Here is an 11,713-nt window from a genome sequence, read left to right as displayed (position 1 = left end):
GTGTACAGATTTTCAAAGAAGGAAACAACCATTTCCATTAAAACCTGCTGATCACCAATCCAAACTCTCTCCGAGTTTTTCAACGTATCTATGTGATTCCTCCTACGTCTGGCAACCGTCACAGAATGAAAGAAACGCGAGTTCCTATCTCCAAGAGCAAACCAATTCAATTTCGATCTTTGAAACCAAGTGATTTCCTCTTGAAGATAAATCTTGTCTAGTTCCCTCCATAGATCCTTTTGCAACATCTCAAGGCTATGACTGTACTGATAACTAAGACATCTATCAATACCTATAATCCTTGCATGCAAATCATTCTTTCTTTTCAGAGAAATCCTATAAACATTTCTATGCCATTCTGAAGCATTAATAAGAAATGTCTCCATAGCATGCATCCAGTTTACATTGTTTGACCAACATCCATTAATCACCTCATGAAAAGTGCTCTCTGTTAACCAGGACGCTAGAAAACGGAAAAGACGCTCTCCTCTCGGATAAATAGCAGGTTGACCTTCCCATAATAATACTGGTCGATGATCTGAGCCAAAGAAAGGCAAGTTGAAAGCCACACGGTTAGGGAAAACCAAGTTCCAATTATCATTAGCGCGAACCCTATCAAGACATTCCTGAAGATTTCTTCTTTGCCAAGTGAAAATAGGACCTTGATTGCCAATGTCAGACAAGCTATATTCATCTAAACAATCACAAGATTCCCTCATGCTATTCCAGTTATGCCCATTACCACCTAGCTTCTCATACTCATACAAATAAGTGTTAAAATCACCTGCTATCCCCCAAGTCGCATTCCTCATGGACTGATCAAACAGTGAAGACAGAACTTCCCACAGCTGAATACGTTCCTGTCTTCGCGGACTTGCATAAATAAAAGTCATGAACTCCTCTCTATTTTCTTTTACCCAACAAATTTTAGTATGAACAAGTTGGTGATGAGAAAAAAGAACATCCACTGAAACTTCATCAGTGTTCCAAAGCACCCAAATACCGCCAGAAAAACCAACAACATCACGATGAAAGTGACCAGAAAAACCAAGACGCCGAATAGCTCTATCCGCCATAACACCACTCAATCTGATTTCTAACAAAGCCATAACTTTAATACTGAATCTATGAGAAAGATCCCGAATCAGAGGCGGAAAACTCCTTTTCCCAACCCCTCTACAATTCCAGGTTAAAATATTCATAAAAATAATCTTAAATTTATCCGAACAGAGACCGACCCTAAGAAAGAGCATTGGTATAGACCGAAGTCGCACCCAAAACGTCCAAATTATCCAAAGGAATAGAATCCTTGTGAGTTTGATAAAAATTCCTCATTAACGTAAGAGCATCTGGTGGTCTTCCATGTTTACCTCCATTATCCAAGCCACTAGAAGAAGGAAGAGTCTCTCACTGATCATTAACCACATGAGACGTCTTCCTCTGGAATTTAGAAAAAGAAGGGTGCAAGACAATTTGTCTATCTTGGAAATCCTCCGACATATTCTTCTGAGAATCAAGTTTAAAATTATACTTTTGAGATTCTGCACCTTTTGAAGCATTTAATCTGCCTTTGCTAATATTAGCATTCTGGACCAGCTGATGAACTTTAGCAGATGATGCAGCTGCTTTCTTCTTTTGGTTCTCTTTGAATTTTACTCCTTGACTTTGGACCTCTTTTCTCGACTTGCCCGCGGATAGGTTAGCAGATGGAGAAACTGTTTCCATTTGAATATCCTTTTTCACCAACGGTTCTTCATTATGAGCAATTAATTCCCCATGATTAATTCGTGTCAGACCAGATTCAATGTTGATTGAATCAATCACTGGAGAATGGAAAATAATTAAGATATTATTATCCTTTTGAGCCAACTCAGCAATAGCTTGAAATCTTGAACCTGATTGAATGACATGTCTGTGATTAGGATCAGAATTGGAAACTGCCTTATTACGTAACGCTGCATTATTAACAACGCCAACTTGTCTCCTACCTGATGGTAATGATTCCTCTTTTGATTGTGCTATGCTCCTTGATTCCTCCTTTGATTTTGCTATGCTCCTTGATCGACGGTTACGCTGCACCAGCATCCAATTCCCAAACGGTTCCTCCTTCACCGGAACATAATCTTTTTCCGGCTGTTTATGCACCACCGAGTCAGAAACTTCAAGAGAATAAGCTGTAATATCTTGTTGAAGATTACTATGGGAACACTGATCCCTTCTATGCCCATACTTTCCACAAGCAAAACAAACTAAGTGGAGACCCTCATATCCAACGTGGAAGATACGATCAGCAATTCGAAATTTGGACAAAAAGTCTTTCCTAAGATCAACTTCGGCACAAATTCTAGCAAACTTTGCTCTCTCTGTAATATCTCCTTCACCAGAATCACGTTTCCTGATAGAGTTCCTATCAATCTTCAATGTGCGACCAAAAATACTACCTATATTCCACAAATGATGAGAGGTATAGAATTCAATAGGAAGTCCTGGAATATGAATCCAAACTGCCAGCTTTTTGATCTCATCATCATAAGGATTAAAAAAGGGACGCCACCGTTGAACTACCACATAATGATAAGCTATGATTCAAGGACCATCCTCCAAAACATGAGAGTAATCATTCTTATTGGAAAATCGGAACAAAAAGTAGTCATTCTCCAGATCAATGAACTCATATGTGCCTGAGATATTCCACATTCTCAGTAAACGATTGAGTAAGAATCTAACTCCAACTTTCTTCCCCAGAAGTTTCACAATCACTGCCTGTCTCCAAGTTCTGCAACCTTCTAAATGCAAGGCTTTTGGAAAAGAGTACGTTGGGCAAAGAGGATCCTCCTCACCATCAACCGTAACAAAGACCTCATCCCCTTCTTCTTCGTCCTCTTCCTTACGTAGTTTTTCTATCCAATCTTCCTCATCGCTATCAGCAGCATGGGGTCCTCCATTAAAACCAAGAAGAGAATCTTTATATGACACCAACTTCCTGTTAGATGAATCACCTGACTCCTCCTTCTTTTTTCCCCCGTTTCTAGTCACATTCACCTGGATATCCTCCTATGCCATGTGATCATCCATAGTTTGATCTTCCATAGCAGGGCCTTTAGGTTTTTTTGTGCTTCGATGGAGAATATCTTCTTCCTCCGCCGTAGCATCTCTCGCCTCCTTGCCGGTTTCTCTCTCTTCACTCATCTCTCTCAAAAAAATGATTAATTCCATATTGTTTGATGCTTAAATATATATTTTTTTACATTTTTAATTAAGAGTTATCACTTTATATGGTATAGAGTTATAAAAACATTTTTTTACTAGGTCCAAGGTTCCTACGAAAAGAAGGGAAAAAATAACCGGACTACTCCAAAATAAACAAAAATTCTAGTTTGATAAGGCTTCTAATAAAGATTGAAATCCTTATTAAGAGATGAATAAGTTACACACCTGAAAGGACTCTTTGACCTAATCTAACAACTTATAGCACATCTTTTATAAATATTAAGAGAAAAAATAAGAGAAAAAAAACTGTTTGTGGCAATAAGTTAATGACTAGAGAGCTTCTAGGAAGCTATCAATATTGAGATCCAGAACTGAAGCAGATTGGAAAATGCAAAGGTCCATCAAATAAATCTGGATACATCACTTCCTTTTAACTATTTTCCTTCATTGCCAAGATAGGTTCATGATTGATATTGTATTTTTGTAATTCATGTGCTTTTTAATGTCTATAAAAGAGGATAGATCCCTTTTCTAGGAATAGGATGTAACTCTTTTAATGCATGTGATATGTCCATATCCATATTTGCAAGGTTTTAGGTATTATATGAAGGATCAAGACATAAAGTGTAATATTGGAAAATCATGGAATTAAACCTAAGAATCTTAGACCTAGGGATGGGCTAAATCCTTTGAGGAGTAAATTAAAAGCTTAATGATTTTTAATTAACACAAATACTACTCTAGAGTTTGGGCATTATATTAATTCTAACATTTTCTTTTATTAGAGAGAAATAACTAATTACAATTAGATAAACCACTTTTAAGAACGTATTGGAATATAGATGAAGAATAATTTGATAGTTATAATGAAGTGTTGATCCTAGAGTATTGATCATTGGTTGAATCCACATCACTTTTAATTTATTTGCATGTTTTATTTTTATTTTTAGTTAGATTTGTTATTTACATTCTCCCTAAAAGAAAGTGATAGAGATAGACATAAAAATATATCTTGATGTCCTCCATCCTAAGATTTTGTCTTCTTTTATCATTTAATCACGTTTCATTCTAGCTTAATATTACTTAACCACTTTGTTTTATATAGTAAACATATTGACAGTTGCTCTTATTGAGTTCAACTAACGTTTATTCAAATCATTATTAAGGCATTCAAAGCATCTTTTATCACAAGGGGGAAAATAAACCCCAATAATGATATAAATATGATACGTCTCTATCTCATAATATTAATTGAATAACAAAGAGGGGAAAAATCAAGCTCCTCAATTCTCTCTAAAGCAAGCAATCTCTTGCATCAGCGTGGGATTTCCTGTTGCCTGGCCATGGCATTTTTTTATTTTTTTTATATGTGTATATATTAATTGGGTAATATCTTCTCATGTCAAATGAGAAAATATTTTTTTCCTATATACACACACAACAAATTAATGGATCCCATTGACAAAAGGAAAGAAAAAAAAAATTCAGTCGAATCCACGTATTTATTGTGTGTAAAAGAACACTGTCCGGTATCGCTTATCTCTAATCACACTCCTATCTATAGGTACGGCTATCCACTTGCCATTCTTTGCTCTCTCCCTCTTCCATCACATCTCTGTATCATTCTATATATATAATTGTGTTGTGGGGCATGACTCTTTGAAGTTAAGTTATCTAAAAATATTTGTATAACTTTTATGTAAACTAGGCATTATTTTTCCTTGGCTGCCTATCACAACTCAATTGGAAAATCATCACTGAAGTTTGTAAATGGACCATAGTGATGGGGGTTAACAATATAGATAGAATTTACTCGCACCAATTCAAAAGTTTAGAATTCAACTTTAGGACAATAGATGTAAGAAGCTTAAATTAAGACTTCTGAGTTTGGTAAAACTCAGGGAACCAAAAGTGTATACAAGAATTTTTTTATTTTTATTTTTAAATAAGAGAGTACAACCATAAATTGAGGTTCTATTCCACAACATAAGTGAAAACCGAAAGTCATTCATAACAACTGCACAATTCCCATCATGTGCGTTCAGATATAGCGGTTCCTTTATCCGGTTTCTTTAGTCCATGGATGGTCTTGTATAATGCAACCTCCTGCGTCTGTTTTGGCAAAGCCCGATGTATACTTTTGGCTTGAATCAGTTATAAGTGATATGAATTAGTTTTTAGTCAGTTACTGTTCGTTATATAACCAACTTTCTTATTTTCACCTTTCTGTATCAGTCAGTATATAGGATACTGTGTTAATAATGTAACTCACATTTGTATCTTCACTTTTCATAATAAAGAATCAGTCATTACTTTCCCTCTGATAAGAAAAGCCCGATGTATACTTTTGGCTTGAACTCCTCCTTTCAATGCACTAGACTTGCACTGCAAAGCATTTATTTTAACACCCTATGCCTTTGCTAAGACATTAAAGGAGAAAGTTGATTTCACAACTCAACCCAATAGAAGGAAAGGGACTAATCACCTATGGTATTAAATCCGTTAAAAGCTGAAGACAGTTGACGCCCATACATGGAAAATTGGATAAAGCATTAACACAGTAAAAGCCTCCATTAACCGTGGCAATATTATCTTCCTTACAAATGGCAACATTCGACTGGATGGTACATGAATCAAATCCAAACAATAACGGTCTTACAGTGACCAATACAACATCAAAGGTTTTGATATATTTAGAAGTTTTTATCATAATTTGAGCCTAATTTGTATCAAAATCTCATCATATCCCTAAATTAGAATACGCAAGGCCAACATTTTGACATTGCAGAAGTAGTTGGTTAACGCATCAAAACCAGCTTCCGATTCCACGATATTTTAATGGAGGTTAAAGAGAAAAAGAACAACCAGCTTTCCAATGGTGGACTGCTGTCTATCATTGCGCATTACCGGTGATTCAGATTCCACAAATACAAACATACCAGAGCCTCGTACTATGACAACTTTAGACTAAAGTTGCATTCAATATCCTGTTTGGTTTTTTTTTTAACCTTAATCCTGCCATGCATGTTGGCCAACATTTTCATTGCCAAAGATGGTGGGGTCATAACTAAAGAAACAGGCTTATCAGATGGGAAAAATAAGCAAGAAGTCCATTAGTGCGAGCAAGTCAAAAACTTCAAAACTTGGCAAAGACACATACGCTCAAAAATAATTATCACCAACATAAAGATAGAGACGGGGGAAGCTTTTTCTGCTGGTATGCATTTTTCACATGGCTTTAAAGGATCCATCAACTCAAAGCAGAAACCAAATTTTGGTTCCCAAATACAGACAACCAACGATCAACTCCATCACACACAAAAAAAAAAAGCATCAAACTTTTGAAATGATAGATCAATCAGACAGCCAAAACACAAAAGAACTTTATCAGATGGCAGAGATTCTGAAAATATCCTCTTCTTTGGTTGAGCGATAATAAGGTGCATAGTGCATACTCGAACGAAAACCCAAATATGAAAACCATTCACTCACAATTAGCATATATAGCTGCAATGCACGAAATCGGTGATAAGCCGAAGAATAATCTTCAGAAAATTCATGATGTTCACATTTATGACAATATATATATATAATAAATATATACATGTACAATCTAGACAGATAAGAATACGGCTATTTTGACTTCACCAGAGGTACCTAATTAACTCCGCCAACAGATTTGATGAAAATTGTCCCTAGCTAGTTCTAGTTCATTCAGACTAAGCTACCAAAAAGAAATTTATTTTACAGAGACTGCTACCGGGAAGCCTTAAAATATCCCAGAGCCCCCACAACAAGAGGAACAACAGTGTAAACATATGATAGGACATATAACGTATCCCAATGGCACAGAATGCAAAGCTATTGGGCATCACCAACTTTGGACGACAGTGCTGACCGAAGCTGCTCCTGCGTGTAAAAACGACTTCCCATCTTAACGGTTGCCTGTTGAATCATCAAATCATTCACCACTGACACGCTGGCATGGTTCACGTCAAGGTCTAACTCCATCAAAGCCGCCATCAACCTTGCCGCGGGATGGTTCTTCTTGCTGCATTGGATCCTAATCATTGCATCCCAACCAATAATCTTCACGTCAATCTCCAAATCAATCAAAACGTTATTTGATGACGATGATGATTTATCAGGTTTAGGAGGAGGGGGAGAGTTTTCCCTGGTTTTCTCGAGTTCCTTCTGGACTGCATCTAGTTGCTTCTCAATTCCATCTTTATCTGATTCAAGGTTCTGAACCTTTGATTTCAGCTCATTGATGTAAGATATCGCGTCACCCAGAAGCGATGCTTTGTCCATCTTCGACACGTTCGGAACCACCGCGCGAAGCGCATAGAACCTCTGGTTCAGCTTCTCTCTCCTCTGCCTCTCCGCCTCAACGTGATTCAACGGTTCTTCTCTTCCGTTGGCCGGCTTTCGCCCTCTTTTTCTTGGTCGTTTTTCCGGATCCGCCACCCTAGCAACCCTGCTGCTATCAGCCTCCTTCACCACAGAAGCTTCCAGATCCGAATGGTCCGAATCTCCTCCGCCGCCGCCGCCGGCTGAGGATTTCATATTCGACGCCGGCAGAATCACGCCGGAGGTGAAGGATAGCATTCCGTCGTCGTTGCTGCTCCTCGAATTCGGCGACCTCCTCTTATTGTTGTTGTTGGTGGTGGTGGTGGTGGTGTCAGCAGCAGCAGCAACGAACTGAGACTGACCCGAGAAGAAATGGGAATGGGAATTTCCGTTTGCGCCGTAAGAGCTTCTCTTGCTCTCTCCGAAACTCAGAATCTCACCCGATTCGGGCTTCAGAGAATGCTGGTTGTTTCCATTCTTCGCTTCGAAGCCGTATTCGGAAAACTGCAATTCCCTGGTGAAGAAGCTCTGGTTCTGCGATGGCTGGTTCTGATGATGAGTGACAGTGTTCGGGACATGAATCGCACTAGGGGTTTCTGTTAAGGTACTTGAACCTGGGGTTTCGAACTGCATAGTTTTCGCAATTCCCTGATTGTTATTATGGTTTGGAACTGAAACTGAAGGAGTGGCAGCTACGGTGTTGACGGAATCCCTGATCTCAGGATCGTTGAGCCAGAGCGAGGAAGGGTCGTTCTCGCCTTGATCGGCGGTGCTAGCATTCAACGGCCACGATGAAGCCACGTCAGGGTTATTGTTGTTGTTGAAATTGAAGAGTACTTTCACCTTGTTCATCAGATCCGTGTTCTGGTAAATCAGCTCGGTGGACCCCAGCTCCACCACTCCATTCGCCGACGGTATGCACACCAGGGTCTGCAACCCAAACACCTGCCCCTGTCTCGCCCTCTCGCACGCCGACAACGAGAGTCGGTCGCCGCCGGTGACCCAAACAGGGGTGGAGTTTAGGAAAGCCTGACCCGGCAACCCGCCGCCGTTGACGAAGGACTGAGTCATGGAGACAAGGAAGAACCACTCGGTGTCGGTGACCTCCTCGTCGACGGCTTCGTCGGAGGCTGTGGAGGAGCCGGAGATGAGGGAATTGAGCTCGCGGAGGACCTTCTTGCGGTGGTCTTGCTCGGCGATGGTGGTGGCTTTGGCCTTGGCCTTGGCTTTGCCTTTGTCTTCTTCGCCTTTGTAGTAACCGTCGCCCCAGCCGAGGAGGGAGGAGCCGGAGTAGTCGTAGGAGGATTGCCAGAAGATGGCGTAGGTCCAGCTCTCCCTGGCACCCTCGATGAGTGCCTGGAGGCGTTGCTGGAGGGTGTCTTGGTTGAAGACGGTGGCGGGTTGCGAAGCGGCCGCCGGCGTTGGCCAGATGGAGGAGAGATCGGAGGAGGACATGAAGGCCTCCATCACGGAGGAGTTGTCGTCCGTCCACAGATTCATTCACCGATTTAAGTTAAAACACAAATCCTTTAGTTTTGGGGTTGAAGGAATGGAATGGCACTGGTAGTGGTGAGAGAGAAGCACGCGCTCGCACACACAGAGAGAAAGAGAAAGACAGGAATATAGCTTGTTTAATCAGAGAGATTGTGAATTTGGGTTTGGGATTTATTTCGAGTGCATTTGAATTTAATTTTACAAGAGACAGCGAGTGTGGGGCTTCGCGGAAATGGCCTTGCCGATTTATTAGTAAAAAGTCGGCGTCCTAGTAATTAAGTGTTCACTGTTCAGTTGTAGCATTTGATTCATTTCTTCTTTTATTTTCTTTTTTTCTCTTTCTAATTTTGTGGACAACAACAAATATCTCCCCCTTAATATCTCCGCCCACCGGATCAAAATTGATGCGCCTTGATTTTTAAGGGATTAGCATTTCTTTAAAGAATATAAAAATATATCTTTTTAATTAAAATTATTATGTTTTATAGTAAAAAAAAACACAAATTATAATTGGAGAAAATAATAATTTTTTAATTTAAATATTAAATTATAAATAATAATTTTAACTAAAATAACTGTATTTTTCTCGATTTTTAAATACCATTTCTTTGTCTTTTTGGTTTTTTTTTTTTTCCTACGAGTCAGGACAGGTGCCGCTTTTATACCCCGAAAATTAGCAACTACATTGTATTAATTCCTTACAATAAAAATACTGAGAAAGAAAAAAAAACAACAAAACCCATGTTGTTATAAAAAAATAATTATTTGGTTATTTGGTAAAATGTTTAATGAATCCACCTTTTCTCCATAAAAAAAGAATAATTGTTAGTAAGTTAATGTCACACGTAGGATGTAAAAAAAATCGAAAAAAAAAAGGTTAATGTCTCGTGTCTTTCTAGGAAATAACAAAATTATAAGCACATATATCGTACAATCTCAAATTAAGGAAATTATGTCAGGTAGATATGAGAAATGAGGTTTCAACCTATAAAGGGGTTGAAATAATCAATATGTAATTGGTTAGAGAACTATAGTGTGGACAAAACGAGCCATGCTAGCTTATACAAATGGGGCTAATTTTGGATTAGGAAAGTAAAAGGGAAGAGTGTACTAGGGACTCAGATTATGCTGAGTATGAGCACAAACAAACATGATAGTTATGAAAAGAAGTATAAAAGTTCCTTCTATGCGAGAGAATGGGGTATTTATGAGGTAAAAAAATTTTATTGTGCATAAAGTGTAATCTCAGAATTGTTGCTCCCATCCATGTCAGTAATTCAATGCATTCCTGATGGTGAGATAAGGGAATAATATTTTTGGTACGGTGAGTCCCGTAATCAAACCGTGGAGACTAAGGGAGCGAAGTGAAATTTTTTTTTATCTGGAAAATAATTATTATCGAAATGTAGCGTGAAATATATTTTACTGAAATATTACTAAAAAGTTGTTTAGTAGACCCATATTTTTTTAGAAAAATAAAAGTTATTTTACTGAGTATGTATTTGGTTGGTTATGAATTATTAGTAGGAATATGATGTTATTTTATCAAAATAACTTCACATTTATCTTTTGATTCAAAAATGTTTTCAGACAGATCGTACCAAAAGTAAGGTTAATTTCGTCACATTTTTTGCGTTAATTTGAAACTTCTCGAGTACCAAAAAGGTCCATTTAATCTATGAAACTATTTAGCTCTTGAACGCACAAAATTTTGCACATAAAAGACATTGTCAGGAAATATATTCGTTCTGAAAAGGATAAAAACTTTTGGTACCAAACATGGAGTTGTTACTTCTCCAAGCAAAATTTCTCGGAGATTGCAAAATTTTTCAAGTACCAAACACGCCGTAAGAGTATGGCCCCAAATTGAAACCAACGCCCTTGTTAAAATTAAAAATTAAATTAAATTAAATTAAAAAATCCTCTCATAAAAAAACTGAATTGAAGGTGGATGGGAGGCAAAGAAAGATAAGTTTTTTTTTTTTCCTTACAAGATAATCTTGCACGTCTTGATTCGAAGACTGAATTGGTTGAGATATTTCCTCCCACAAAAGGAAGTAAGTTTACAATACATAACATACTCTTTTAAATTGCATGTGTATTTTAATATTTAATAAATTGTGCAATTCATTATGAGAAAGGTAAAGACAATTGTGTTTAATAAAATCACATACTTCAATCTGATTGTTTATGTTTAATAAGGTTCTAAATATTTGTTTTGATAAAAAATAGTACATCCATTAATAATTTTGTTTTTTTATTTCATTTGAGTTTAAGCCCTTATTTACAACCAAATCTTTGGAATTAATAATATTCTATATATTACTTGTTTTGATAAAATAAAAAAGAGAGAGTAAGGATTAATTATAATTTATTCGGATGCTTTGACTCATTTCAACTAACTAATTGATCACTTCAATTCCTAAACATACCATACAGATGTTTTGGCATCATCATCAATCCATATTTGATGCTATTGATGGGATGGTTCGTAGGTTTTTATATGGTCATAGAGACTATTCTTGGGGGGCATCACTTGGTAAATTAGGATAAAGGTTACCAGCCCAAAAACGTCATGGCGGATTAAAAGTGGGAATAGCTAGCTTGTGAATATTTGTATTCTTGGAAAGCTTGTTTGGAACCTTCGAAATAATAGGAA

The 11,713-nt window shown here is 37.6% G+C and overlaps 1 protein-coding gene across 3 annotated transcripts; it reads right to left on the bottom strand.

Moving 5' to 3' along the window:
- Window positions 1–6,740: 6,740 nt before the first annotated feature.
- On the bottom strand, window positions 6,741–9,200 carry LOC133283939 (transcription factor MYC2). 3 transcript variants are annotated; one of them, XM_061480869.1, is made up of 2 exons: window positions 8,137–9,200; window positions 6,741–8,010 (listed from the first exon to the last, which is right to left on the bottom strand). In XM_061480869.1, exons 1-2 carry the CDS (start codon window positions 9,058–9,060, stop codon window positions 7,072–7,074), a joined length of 1,863 nt encoding a protein of 620 aa, XP_061336853.1. In that variant the 5' UTR covers window positions 9,061–9,200; the 3' UTR covers window positions 6,741–7,071. The 3 variants fall into 3 exon arrangements, with proteins under 3 accessions (XP_061336853.1, XP_061336854.1, XP_061336852.1); XM_061480870.1 differs by having other exon boundaries at window positions 6,741–8,037; window positions 8,233–9,200; XM_061480868.1 differs by having other exon boundaries at window positions 6,741–9,200.
- Window positions 9,201–11,713: the final 2,513 nt, after the last annotated feature.

Source organism: Gastrolobium bilobum, unplaced genomic scaffold (assembly GCF_033153095.1).
Source record: "Gastrolobium bilobum isolate Gb01-03AN ecotype WA unplaced genomic scaffold, APGP_CSIRO_Gbil_v1 utg1266, whole genome shotgun sequence".
Taxonomy (NCBI): Eukaryota; Viridiplantae; Streptophyta; class Magnoliopsida; order Fabales; family Fabaceae; genus Gastrolobium; species Gastrolobium bilobum.
Note: the sequence above shows the minus strand (reverse complement) of the source record. Positions and strands in the feature narration are given on the sequence as shown.